Source organism: Podarcis raffonei, chromosome 16, assembly GCF_027172205.1.
Source record: "Podarcis raffonei isolate rPodRaf1 chromosome 16, rPodRaf1.pri, whole genome shotgun sequence".
In the NCBI taxonomy this organism is placed as follows: Eukaryota; Metazoa; Chordata; class Lepidosauria; order Squamata; family Lacertidae; genus Podarcis; species Podarcis raffonei.
This window is the reverse complement of record NC_070617.1, coordinates 19,293,650-19,307,480: the sequence shown is the minus strand read 5'-3', so window position 1 is coordinate 19,307,480 and position 13,831 is coordinate 19,293,650. Positions and strand designations below refer to the sequence as shown.

Below are 13,831 nucleotides of genomic sequence, written 5' to 3'. Positions count from 1 at the left end.
TAGCTGCATCCACTCTTAATGGTGCCAAACACACAAAAACTGGACAAAAAGCAGATGTATTAACCAGGAATTATAAATGCTTGGGGGGGGGATGACACGTGCGCGTGTGAATGGCGGGGAGGGGGTGGAGATGGGCAAGGTGCCCATCCGTGAAGCAGCCTAAGAAGAGCCACAGAGATGGGAGAGGAGTTTTCGCTGGGAGGCGCCTGCGCTCTCTCTCTCCCCGCGAGGTTGCAACAAGGCCCCGCCCCTTAGTTACCAGAAGCAGCAGAGGCGCCTTAGCAACACGGAGGGAGGGAGGGAGGGAGGCGGCCCGGCAGCCGTAGCCGCAGATGCCTCGGCGCGGAAGTCTCGCCTACTGCTGCTGCTGTTCGTTTTAAATTACAGATCTCGCGAGAGGCGAGGTTGGGCCGCTTTGGCGCCGGGGAAGTGAAGCGGCGCGAAGGTTCGGCATGGAGCGCGCGGCGGCGGCGGCGCCTGCGGGGAGGACGGTGGCCGGGAGGAACGCGAACTTGCCCTGGTATAGCGCTATCAATCGATGAAGGGCGGGCGGGGAGTGTGCTGTTGTTGCTAGGAGGCTGCGTGATGGGGGCCATTAGTCCCCCCCCCACTCCCACAGTTTCTTTTCCGGAGGGCAGGGGGCTTATATTCTGCGCCAGGACTCCGCTCCGGAACCTGTTTCCCAAGCTAGGATTTTTCCCTTGGGGGTTTTCTGTGTAAATCATGCCGAGAGTGTCCCAGAGCATGTGCAGAGTGTTCTCGCTCACCTTGCTGTTCTCTTCATTCGTTCCGCTGCATCTTCATCCACGGAGCTCAGGGAAGCAATGAGCACGGTGCCATAGCTGTCAACGTTTCCCTTTTTTTTAAAGGGAAATTCCCTTATTCCGAATAGGATTCCTCGCAAGAAAAGGGAAAAGTTGACAGTAATGCAGGGTGCTCTCTTTCCACCACCCCCTCTTCCTGGTGATGGTGGTGGTCATAATAACAAGAATAAAAAAGTGTATTCCTGTGTTGTGTGAATACATAATAACTGCAGCCATATATTGTAGGATTCGTTTCGGTCCCACACTTGGGATCTTCTGTCGAAAGGTAGTAAAGGCATATGCGCAGTGCCAAAGAATGAGGGGGTAAGTGCCAGCCTCAAGGGATAAAATGACCCATTTTGATATGGCGGTAAGCGTCTGGGGTGGGGATTCTTGTTTGGGAGGTCTGTGCAGGGCCATTCTCTGCTGGGGTGAGTAGAAAGTGGTAAGCAAGCAAGGCAGCCTTTGAGCTCTTAGGCAATTCTCGTCGTCAGGTATGGGGTACCTTTGGCCCTCTGGATGTGATTGGACTAGAACTCCCATCATTCCTGACGATTGTCCATGCAGCCTGGGACTGATGAGAGTCCAGCCACACCTGGAAGCCCAGAGGTTTCCCATGTCTGTTCTGTGTGTGTGCGTCTTATAAGATTTCTATCCCCACCCACCCAATGTAGACAACCCTCACCTCCAAACTTAACTTGAAATCTGAAGTTGAGCAGTCCTGGATTCTGTCAGTCTGTGGCCCCTTCATTCTGGCAAGGCCACTGTTAGAGGCAGGAAGCCCCTGAATTCCATTTGCTGAGAATCACTAGTTGTAGGGAGAGTTGTTGCCCTTGGGGGCTTCCCATGAGCACCTCTATCTGGCCACTGTGAGAACAGGATGCTGAACTAGATAAGCCTTTGGTCTGATCCAGCAAATCCCTTCTCATGTTCTCCTGTATGTGTAGATCAAGCCTACACCACATGTAGACAGGGTTTCATCTGCATTCTGTCTTTTACTGACAGGGTAGAAAAATACCGACCTCAGACGCTGAGTGATCTGATTTCTCATCAGGACATTCTGAGTACCAGTAAGTATCACATACTTCCAGTACTTTTATTTATCACCTCAAAGCCTTTGGGAAACACATAGTTTCTTCTTAAAGCAGGTTTCCCTGATAGTGAGCCTCCCCAAGTCAAGCTGTCTCAAAAAGTAACAAAGTAAGGAAGGGCTGTTTAGCTTGTGATACACCTTGTGATAACAAGTGTGATGACAAGAAAGGAAGAGGACTATATGGCATAGATGAAGGGTCATAAGCTGTGAAAAAGCATGTAATATCTGTATTCCTTATTTGCAGTGCATTGACAAATGCAGTTGTTGCCTTTGGACATCACAACAAACCACAGTTTATTGTGACAGGAATGAGCCTTTGCAAGCGTCTCATCCTTTGGCATGGCCACCAAGAGATCAGACTTACCCATTTCAGATTAATCATATTTGATTAATCTCAGAGATTAATTGTTTGAAGAAGTCAGCTTGATAACACATGGTTTGAACTTCGTTTATTGACCACCAAGAGATCAGACTTACCCATTTCAGATTAATCATATTTGATTAATCTCAGAGATTAATCGTTTGAACAAGTCAGCTTGATAACACATGGTTTGAACTTCGTTTATTTCAAACAAGCTGCAGTTAAAGTCCAACCACAGTTTAGATTGCAACAAGCTTCATTAATAAAATAAAACAAGCAGAAGCTTTTGCTCTCACAGCCAAAAGGAGGGAGAGTGGAGTGACTTGGACCAACAGCTGTTTGGCCTTTCACCACCTGGTCGTTTGGTAATTTTAACTTGGTTTAAAGGTTGGAACCTGCTTATTTCTTCCCTCCATCCCTTTTGCCTTTTGTGTCATGCCTAACAACTTGTAAAAATTAAATTCTTAAATTGTTACCTTGAGCGTCAGAAATGTCCTTTCACCTCTCCTACCAGTTCAGAAGTTCATCAGTGAAGATCGACTGCCTCATCTCCTTCTCTATGGACCTCCAGGGACTGGCAAGACTTCCACCATTTTGGCCTGTGCTAAACAGCTTTACAAAGACAAAGCGTTTGGCTCAATGGTCCTTGAGGTAAGGTAACCGAAAGAGCTCATCATCTTCTCTAGACTCTTGTGCCCATTCTCTGTGCAGAGGAAGTGAAGAAATCACTCTGCATGATTTATATTTTGTTAGCCTGCCCTGTCCCACCACTCAGGAGTGACAATACTTTTCTTTGTTGCTCATCTTCCAACAAGCCTGTAAGGCAGTGCTTTTTTCTTTTAAAAAATCTTTAGGGGTACTCTCATTTCCCTACTCATATTGAAATACTGCCGCTCAATGAAGCCAAACCTAGATTCACAAAATGTTTAGGGGTATGCGTACCCCTGCACCCCCCCCCCAGGAAAAAAGCACTGCTGTAAGGTATGCTGCTGACATTCCTGTCATAGAAAATGGGATGGAAAGTCAGAGTTTATAATGAGAAACCTATACGGGAGAGGTGGTGGAATAACTTAAGCTCTTGGACCAGCTTCACTAGGTGCCTGTTTGTCTCTGAGCTCTATGCATAGTGCTGGTTTTGACTTAAAGCTCTGTGTGACCTGGGAGCAAGAGTCTTCTTTTCTTTAAAAATGAGTGTTGGCTTTACAGAGTTTTATTTTAGCAAGCTTCTGCAGATATGTGATCATAGGATAAGCCCTGCTGGATCAGTTCATCAAATCCAATATCATACATCCCACAGTGGCCAAGCAGATGCCTCTCAGAAATTTATAAGTAGCTTGTGCAATATTTTATAGGCAGGGAGAATATACAGTGGTACCTTGGTTGTCAAACTTAATCCATTCTGAGAATCCGTTCAGCTCCTGGAACCATTCGAAAACCAAGGCACAGCTTCCGATTGGCTGCAGGAGCTTTCTGCATTCAGTTAGAAGCCGCGTCGGACATTCTGCTTCCGAAAAACATTCGTGAACCAGAACATTCACTTCCAGGTTTGCGGCGTTCGGGAGCCGATTTGTTCTGGAGTCAAACCATTCGACAACCAAGGTACCACTGTACATTTTGGTAAAAAGGAAATAGGAGTGCTGACAACATACTGTGTTAAGTGGTATTTACATTGTTGAAGCAAATTTTAAAAATACTTGTATCTGAACTACAGGATAGGAGAGTGTAAGAGAAGAAACGGGTCAAATCTCTCCATCTTTTCTGGCAAGAGGAAGTCCTTTATAGCAGAGCTGCACTAATTAACTGATTTTAAAATAGCACTTTCCTTAACTGAAACGGGGTTTCCCAAACTTCTGAGTTCATTGACCCTTTGATGAGTTTATAAAGTTGTCATTGACCCCAGCCAAAATTCTTAGGAATGTAAATGCAATAAAGTCAAGAAATATATATCTATATATATTAAAAACATTTATTAATCATCAGTCATCATTACTGAGAATCACAAAATGTGAAAAAGAAGGAGGAAAAACAATAAAACAGCATGTTCTGAGAATACTATTGAATTGTGGAATTATTAGATATGGAAGTTTCTTGGTGGCAAGGGAGGGACATGCCCTTTATTTCTGAGAATCATAGCTCCTAATTATATTTCTCACACTGTACCTTACAAACTCCTCTCTGTCCCCAGGCCCTTTTTGACACACCACCACCCCCGGTCTTTATTCACCCACCTACACCTTCCCATTAATCCTGGGTTGGGGGTGAGGCGGTCAATACAGACCACATTGGGATACCCTGAACTAAAATGCAAAAACAGAAATGCCACCCACCCTCCATGAAAGAATTGCTGCATACCTGCATCATCTGAAAACAAATGATGGGTTGTTGTTTTTTGCTTTAGAACCACTGTTGTTTTTTTCTTGCCTACAAACCAGTTGACTAACGCTCATATGATTTTAAATCCGCAAAGATTTCGTTAATTGGACGAGAGCCCTGCTGTTTAGCAGTTGGTTTCAATGGCGTCTATATGGTGCTCACATCTATTTAATTGTTTTGATATGATAATAAAACAGCCTCCTCCTGCCCGCCTCCTCCTCCCTGTATGCTTAATTCTAGTTTGTTAAATCCCACTTTCCTTGCTTTTCAGCTCAATGCTTCAGACGACAGGGGAATTGACATTGTCCGAGGGCCTATCCTGAACTTTGCCAGCACAAGGAGCATCTTTAAGTAAGTGCCCAGGACCCTCCGAGCCCCTCCTGAAAGTTCTCCCCCCCCCCAAAAAAGACCCTTTTGAAATAGTGTGGTTGATCCACCCACAGCCTTAACAGCCAGCATATAGGGCTCCTTGCCACCATGTGCCTCAATTGAACATAGAATAGGTGCCCCTGGGAGTGATGTGGGTTGGCGTTCTGATGCTTCCTGGTGGAATTGAACAGAAAAACATACTCAGACCACTTTGCAAGTAATGCTTTTAACTGGGTGCTTTCAGACTGGTTTTTAAGGATTTTCCATTCAAAAGCTTAGCCCTATCCCATCTTAAAACTGGGACAGACCAGGCTTCATAATGAGCCCCTCCCTCCCTAATACTGCGTAAAATTACTTGCACAGTTGATAGAAATAACATTAATGTGAACTTTTACAAAGAAGAACGTTGAAGCATGGTTGTATAACCCAATACAGAGAATAATTCTTAAAAGGGCTCTAATTCATCAATTATAACAGCAAAGTAGAAAAACCCATTCCTTGCCCTGAAAAGTCTCGAATAAGTTAATCCAGTGGTCACCAACGTGGTGCCCTCCAGATGTTTCCAGTATGGTCATCTTAGAGCATTAGCTATGCTGACAGGCTGATGGGAACTGAAGTTAAGCAACATCTAGAGGGAACCAGACTGGCTACTCCTGGGCTAATCTTCAAGGCCAGGGAAGCCAATGTGATGCTCTGCAGAGCTTGCTGGACTACAACACCCATCAGTCTTAGTCATCTTGGTCCGTGGCCAGGGATGATGGGATTTGTAGTCCACAAAGATCTGTGAAGCACCATGTTGGCCCCTCCTGTCTTACACCCCAACCTGAGTCTTTGGTCTCCAGGTCTGTCGCAGAAAGATTCTGAAAGGTGACATTTTGCCTACCCTGTGCAGGGTTTTTTAACTTAACCTTGCCACATTGTCACCTAAGCTCATCACTTTCAACTGTAGCCCAGAGTAATTGTCCCAGTCGCCTGTTGAAGGTTTAGCCAGGGCTGTTCAAAAGATGTTGCTTGAAAGCTGAATTGTATCAGTAGAAAACCCTCTTTGCCAGGCTTGACTCCGCCTTTGTTTCTTGAGGATGGGTGGGTGGGTTGCATCTGTGTCTTTGTGGTTTGCTTGAAGTTCTGTGTCAAACGTCAGTCATCTTCTCCTTCCCTCCTGCTAGGAAAGGCTTTAAGCTGGTGATTCTGGATGAAGCAGATGCCATGACACAGGATGCCCAGAATGCCCTCAGGCGTGGTAGGTTTACCTTGTGCTGGGGGGAGTAATAGTGTTGCAGGTACAGCGAGCTCACGAGGGTAGCAGTTCCTAAGGCTGTATCTGCAGCATCTCAAGGTTGCACTGAGAGGCTCCTGCTTGGCCCCCTGAAGAGCCTCTGCCAGTCAGTGTAGGGTTCTCCTAAATGTGGAGCACCTGTCTTCAGTGTAACATGCGAACAAGCCGGTTGCAGGGCAGGGATGAGGAACCTGCAGCCCTCCAGAAGTTGTATGCCAACTCCTGTCTGCCCCAGTTGCCACAACCAGGAGTCAAGAATGATGGGAATCGCAACTAAGCAGCAAAGGCGAAGGGCAATAGTGCAGGGGTAGAACATCCTTTGCATGCAGAAGGTCCCAGGTTCAGTCCCCAATGGCATCTCCAGGTAGGGCTGGAAACATCCCATCTCGAACCCTGGAGAGCCACTGCCAGTCCGTGTAGACAGTACTGAGCTAGATGGACCAGTGGTCTGACTTTGGTGTAAGGCAGCTTCCTATGTTCTCAGTCTTAACTGCATTCAGTAGGCCTCTGTCCCTGCTTCAGCCTCACATGGGCTCATCTCTCTTCCCAATCCTTTGCACCACCTCTCCAGTGATAGAGAAGTTCACCGAGAACACCAGGTTTTGCCTAATCTGCAACTACCTCTCCAAGATCATCCCAGCCCTGCAGTCCAGGTGCACCAGATTCCGCTTTGGGCCCCTGACTCCTGAGCTCATGGTTCCTCGGCTGCAGCACGTCATCGAGGAGGAGGGGTGAGTAAAAAAGCACAGCTGGGGGGCATCGTGGCTCTTCCCCTTTGACTGCGCAAGGCAACCGTCTTCCTCCGATTTGTGCAAATGTTGGAACCGTCAATCTAGCATTGGGAACATAAGCCCTAGAGTACTTGATTACAGCTCCTTTATCTCCTGTGTATTGATTGAGTTTTGAGGAACTGCAAGGTTGGAGGGGACCAGAGTCCTTTCCTTCTCTGACCCTTGAGACCACACACACACACACATACCGCCAACCATACCTGCCTCTACAGCCATGCCCCTTCCCAGCCCTGCTCCACACCCTCCTTGAGAGTTTTTGCCTGTCTGGAACTCTTGATAATGCCTCTTGCTTGCCCAGATGGTGTGTTTGTAGAAACTAGCCTTCTGTACAATGGTAGAATACACATTAGCGGGCTGGGGGGAAAGTACATCTGGCAACCAATGTGCCACTTTGGTTCCAGATACCACATGGGTAAAGGTAAAGGGACCCCTGACCGTTAGGTCCAGTTGTGGCCGACGCTGGGGTTGCGGCGCTCATCTCGCTTTATTGGCCGAGGGAGCCGGCGTACAGCTTCCAGGTCATGTGGCCAGCATGACTAAGCCGCTTCTGGCAAACCAGAGCAGCACACGGAAACACCGTTTACCTTCCCGCCGGAGTGGTACCTATTTATCTACTTGCACTTTGACGTGCTTTCAAACTACTAGGTGGGCAGGAGCTGGGACCGAGCAATGGGAGTTCACCCCGTCGCGGGGATTCAAACCACCAACCTTCTGATCGGCAAGTCCTAGACTCTGTGATTTAACCCACAGCGCCACCCACATCCCTTCATGGGTAGATGAGTCTAAAAAGCCTGTGACACAAATTTTCATGACCCTCTGGCCACCATGGTGGCTCATTTACCAGAAGTAATGTATTTAGCATTAACTCTGGAGATGTATAGTCGATTGTGACCAAACTAAGCCTCTTAGCTAAGCCTCCTAGGAGTTAACGCTAAATACATTACTTATGGTAAATGAGTAATAGTCACTAGAGGGCAGTGAAAATTTCTGTCCCATGCTTTTTAGACTCATCTACTGTCTGAAACCGAAGGGGTGCCTTGGTTGCCAGAAGTGAAATACCTTGGCATTTTTTTCAGCTCTCCCACTACATTGCTTGCTCCTTCTGCCTTTGCCTTTGGCCCTGCCCACAACAGCATGTGGCCCTCAGAAGGTTGCCCAGAAAGCATTGTCGCCCTCAGGGTGGAAAAGGTTCCCTTCCCCCTGATTTATTCTGTCCTTTTTTTGTCTTTCAGAGTTGATGTAAGCGATGATGGGATGAAAGCCCTGGTGACGCTTTCCAATGGCGATATGCGTAGGTCTCTGAACATCTTACAGGTACGTATGGCTTCAGCTTTCTGTAAAGAGCCAGCCATCAGATCAGTTCCCTGCTCTCACAAGAACGAGTCTTGCTGGATCAAGCCAAAGGTTTGCCAACTCCTGGTGTGTTTTCACCCAGTGGCCAGACTAAAGGAGGATGTGAAGACAATGGCTATGCTGTTTGTCCCCAGCAATGGAATTTGGAGGTGGAGGACCTTTGCTTATTGGTAGAGCACCTGCTTTCCGTGTAAAAGGTTCCAGGTTCAGTGTGTGGCCTCTCCAGGTTTAGACTGGGAAAGACTCCATGTCTGAAAACCCTGCAGAGCGACTGACAGTCAATGGAGATGATACTGAGCTCGATGGAGCAATGTTATGGCTGGTTATAAGAGTTTTCTATGTTTCTACTTAATTCAACCCTTTATTTGGAACCACGAGGACTAGAAACTTTGGTTTATTTGTTTTCTTTTACGGAAACGGTGATAGCTCAGTAGCAGGTCATCTTGGGCTGGGAGAAAGTCCTTTCTGAAACCATGGAGAACCACTGCCAGTCAGTGTAGACAAAAGTGAACTAGATAGACCAGTGATTTTTCTCAGTATACGGTAGCTTCTGAAACTGGCAGTCCCGTTCATTAGTGTGTGTGTGTGTGTGTGTGTGTGTGTGTGTGTGTGTGTGTCCATGTCCATTCACAACAGCAAATGCATTGTATTCTCTCTGGAAATAGCATATGGCTCTCTGAATTCAAAATACACACTGCCCTGTGACAGTATGTGAAGAGGAGTCAGCGAAAGGTGAAAATGGGCCTGAGGGTTTGCAGCTCAGTGCCTGCCCTGCAACCCCCCTGCATCTTTGCAGCAGCCTCTTCTGTTTTGCAGCAGCCTGTAGTAGAGGCTCATCGTTTCTTTTTAAAGCCATGACTTCATCTGCAGCCGCCTGCTTCCTCCTTCACCCCTTGGATGCAGCAGCCGGTTGGTGCCTCTCCCCACCCTCCCAAGTAGCATCTAGCTCCCTCCTTCCCTCTCTCTCAACTGGAGTTGCCAGATTCCTCCTAATTCTTAACAGCATTTTGTATTGACACAGATTTACTAGCCTACCTAAGAGTGTGTGGCAAACACACCTCCATAGTTGGAGACAGTAACTGAACAGTTGCTGGAAGCCCCAGGAGGGGAGCAGCCTCTTGTGTTTGCCAGTTTGCTTGTCAGGCATCTGGTTGGCCACCATGAGAACAGGATGCTGGACTAGATGGGTCATTGGCCTGATCCAGCATTTTCTCCTTAGCCGTCAGTGTTCAGGAATGGTGGGAACTGGAGTGCAGAAGCCTCTGGAGGGCCACAGCTTCCCCTGCCCTGGTCTTAAAACGGAGGCTGAATCAGCTTTGGTTGCTGGTGTCAATGCCTTTGTTCCTTTGCTGCACAACGGTTTCTCTTCTCTTTCCCTGCCAGAGCACATCCATGGCCTTTGGAAAGGTGACCGAGGAGACAGTCTACACCTGCACGGGGCAGCCGCTCAAGTCTGACATTGCCAACATCCTCGATTGGATGCTGAACCAAGATTTCACCACCGCCTATCACAGTATCCTTTGAACCCCATGCTGAGCGTAAATCCACCTGCAAAGCACTGGGCATAAATATTCCTGACATCGGCTGTTGTGTTTGTCTGCCCTTTCCTCCTCCAGCTGCACTGGTCCCCCCCCCCGGGGGCTTTCAGATCTAGGTTTTCCGTGGGCACTCCAGTTCAATAAGCAAGGATTCAGGTAGGGAATTGCATCCGTTCTATAGAATGTACCCATCGTGGACTGGCTGGATGCAGAGGAGTGGTGAGAGGCACCAGCCGGGGAACCCCTAGGGAAGAAGGCTGAGGGCCAGGGGATTGGGACGATGAGAGATCAGAGGGAGAAGCAGCAGCAGACTGGGAGGAGGAGATGTTAGAAGCTGAAGAGACAACAGGGTTTAGTGAACAGGGAGAAGCTGAGGCAGAGAGCAGTTCAGACTCTGAGGTGTAGGGTGGCGTGGAGGCAGGTTGCTGAAGAAGCCATGGGGCCTCCCTCTCCTGCTGCAAGCAGCTCGTCTCCCCTCTGGTCTCAAATAACTCTGAGAAATGAAACTGGCAGAGCAGAAGTTAGTTGTGTGCAAACGCTGCCCGAGACCGTGGGAAAGACCCTGGAGAGGAGGAGTCTTAGTGGACACTGGGAAAGCAAGGACCTTCAATCCTCGCAAATGCTTCATCGGTGGAAGACCTAGAAAGAGTTGCTGAGACCTCTAGACCTTATCTGTGTTGTTTCCTTGAATAAAGGGTTAACTTCACCTGCTTCAGGTGAGCTACTGCTTTGTTGATGACTCCTACCCTGACAGTACCTCACCTTGACACTCTGCCCAGATATCATGGAGCTGAAAACGTTGAAGGGTTTAGCTCTTCAGGACATCCTGACAGAAATCCACTTGTTTGTCCACCGAGGTAAAAAAAAACTGCTTGGGGGTTGGAGGCTTTCTCTGTGTTCTGAGACAGATCAGAGAGGCTGATCCAAGAAAGCCGAGTGGTTCAGAGTTCTGAAACCATGACGGCTGAGCATGCCCAGTAGCTGTTGTGGTATTGCCACTGTAGAGCATGATAAAAGCGGGACATCTCTGCCTGTGACTGTGTGTCTGCACGTGTGTGCAGGTCCTGCATTTGGCAGAGAGGGACCTTAAGAAGATAGCACCTTTTCCCAGCAAAGTGGTCCTAAATGAGAACTTGGAACCCTTGTGGTGCAAAGCTCACAGAGTTTTCCAAACTGTCACAACACATTAGTGTGTCAGTTGCAGTGTGTTGTGTGAACGCTCCCTGCACTTCTCCCAGGGCTGGAAAGGGGTTGGTTTAACCTCTGGTTTACTAGTAAAACTGAATTACTGTGTCACGAAATGATGCATGTCTAAAAAGCATGTCACCAACATGAAAAGTTGGGAAAACTCTGGGTTAGTGTGTTTGACTAGGAGCTGGGAGACCAGGGTTCGAATTCCCACTGAGGCATTGAAGCTCACTTAGTGACCTTGGGCCAGTCACTGCCTCTCAACCTAGCCTACCTCGCAGGGCTGTTGTGAGGGTAAAATACAAAGTGGGGAAGAAGCATGTACACCCACCTTGAGCTCCTTGGAGAAAAAAGCGGTATATAAAAAGTGAGAAAGAAATCAAAACAAAAGCTATGTTCACAGGCCTGCATTCTCCTGTGCGAGATTTAAATTATGATCATCAATAAATCAGTCTTGTGTTTAACCACTATCCTAGTAGCTATAGGTGACAAAGAATAGTTTGCAGGCAAGTAAATGGGATGGTGGATACACCCAGCATAGAAAACAAGAGGCCACCTAGAGGGGGGAGCCCCCCACTACCATTCTTCCAAGTCCAGCACAGAAATACACCATCTTCTGCTGGCTCTCAGCAGGCTAGAGAACTTTGCAGGCTAGTGACTTTTGCAAGCTTCTTTGCAAGGTTGTAATCAACAAGCATGTCTTCCGTGACCATTGTGGTAGAATAACAGGGATTGTTGCCTTTTGGAAAATGTCAGTGATGGCCTTTTCTTTTGCCCTACAGTTGACTTCCCATCATCTGTACGAATCCAGTTGCTGATCAAGATGGCGGATGTTGAGTGAGTGTCACTGGACTATAAAACCATTGTCTCTGGCAGGCGGGGGTGGGGATAGCTGCTCTTGAGCAGTGACCCAGAATATTGCATACATTCCCCTTAGTGTTCAAAGCCCTAAACTCATTTTCCCCGAGCACAGAACTCCCTCCCCCCACCCTTTCCTTTTAATAAAGTGTTTCAGGGTAAAATAGGCATAGCTCGCTTAAACTTAAAGCACCAATTAACTGTTTTCCAGTTGTAAACTTAAGGGGTGTATATATAAACATGCAATGTTAGCTGTGGGCAGTTTCTGGAAGACAGGGATAAAATTGCATTTGTTAAATATTTTCTCTGCCCCATGAGGGCTAGACCCCTGCATGCTCTCTTCCTCACTGTAATGAAAGCCAAGATTGCCTGGACTGCTGGGTGGAAGGCTCATATGGGGTCCGAACGGGCAAGGTCCTGGGTGAGCTGCTATTAACAGGCTTGTCCTTAACCAGCGCCCCCTCCAACCAAAAGCTGCTTTAGCATCTTGCTATTGTCTTGTACATCTGTCTGCTGCTTTAAAAATACAACTGACTGGTAGGAAGACTCATCCTCCATCCTCTCCTTTTCAGGCACCGCCTGGCTGCAGGGACAAGCGAGAAGATTCAGCTGGGGGCCCTTGTTGGTGCCTTCCAGGTCACCAGAGACCTGATCACAGCAGAGGCTTAGAAAAGCCCCTTTCTCTCCAGCTTCTCACCTGCTGTCCAGTCTACAGCTTCCACTTCTGCAGTTCCAAAAGACAGAACTCCTGTTTGGCTGTGCATCGGCGTTTATGGTAGCTCTTTACTGAGCTCCCTCAGAATTTAGGGTCACCTTAAGGCAGGGGTGGGGAGACCCTACCCTGCAGGCCAGGTTTAGCCTTGCAACACCATTCCTTGAAGCCATGCCCACCTGCCCCTCACCTGCCATCAAATGTGAGACAGGCACCCAAGCGGCTACAAAGGAGCAGTCAGGAGCTTGAAGTGAGCTTCAGTTTCTTCTTACCTGGAGCAAGGCTGACTCCCACCTCCCCCCCCCACACCTTTTAGCAGCTGGTTTCCAGTGAAAACTTTCGCCAAGTAGGCAGGACAACCCCACCAGTCAATCATATGATGTCACAATGACATCAGGCCATTGACAGGTGGGTAGCCTCACCCACCTGCCACAGTTCATAAAACAGAAATGTGCTTTGGGGCAGAGGAGGGTGATTATTCAACATGGTCTCCAGGTCTAGATGGGTGCAGCAAGGGGCCATGCAGGAACAGAGGGTGAGCACGCTTGGCTTCCAGAGTGCGGGAAAAAGGAAAACACCTGCCTGTGTCAGGAGCGAGTAGCTCCCTGGAAGCTTCCAGACCGCCTAACTGCCATCAGCCCCAGCAAACAATCAGAAATAAGGGAAATCTGGGTCCAGTACCATATAGAGGGCCACAGGTTCCCCTAAGTTGCTTGAAAGCATCTCTTGAAAGGAGATTCTTGAAGTATTGCCTTCCTCCTATTGAAATGCAATAGTAGTGGTTTTTTTTTGTGTGTGTGTGTATTGTAATAAAGCCCGATTTTATTAGCACCTAGCCAAAGTGTCTTGGTTCAATACAGTTCTACATCCAGGGTGATAAGTAACCTCACCTAGTTTTTCTGCCTGGCGATGCAAGGCCAAACATGCTGCTAGTTGTGTGAATTGCAAATAGCAGGCATGCTTTAACATACATCAATAGAAGCTGCAGAGAGGCTTGAGCAGCAGGAGAGATGCAATCCAGGTGCTGGGAGCCAAAGTCACCTTGCCACCCACTGGCTTCTTGTGTGTTCCGGGAGCAGGATCCGCTCCACCATGTCAGCCCTCCAGATATTTAAC

At 47.9% G+C, this 13,831-nt stretch overlaps 1 protein-coding gene across 2 annotated transcripts; it reads left to right on the top strand.

The window, feature by feature from the left end:
* Positions 1-393: 393 nt before the first annotated feature.
* Positions 394-13,550, top strand: RFC5 (replication factor C subunit 5). Of its 2 annotated transcripts, none has more exons than XM_053368019.1 (11): positions 394-520; positions 1,809-1,873; positions 2,772-2,908; positions 4,902-4,981; positions 6,166-6,239; positions 6,847-7,006; positions 8,299-8,380; positions 9,803-9,932; positions 10,737-10,814; positions 11,928-11,982; positions 12,576-13,550. In XM_053368019.1, the coding sequence occupies exons 1-11, from the start codon at positions 453-455 to the stop codon at positions 12,670-12,672; spliced, it is 1,026 nt and encodes a 341-aa protein (XP_053223994.1). In that variant the 5' UTR covers positions 394-452; the 3' UTR covers positions 12,673-13,550. The 2 variants fall into 2 exon arrangements, with proteins under 2 accessions (XP_053223994.1, XP_053223995.1); XM_053368020.1 differs by having other exon boundaries at positions 501-520; positions 2,777-2,908.
* Positions 13,551-13,831: the final 281 nt, after the last annotated feature.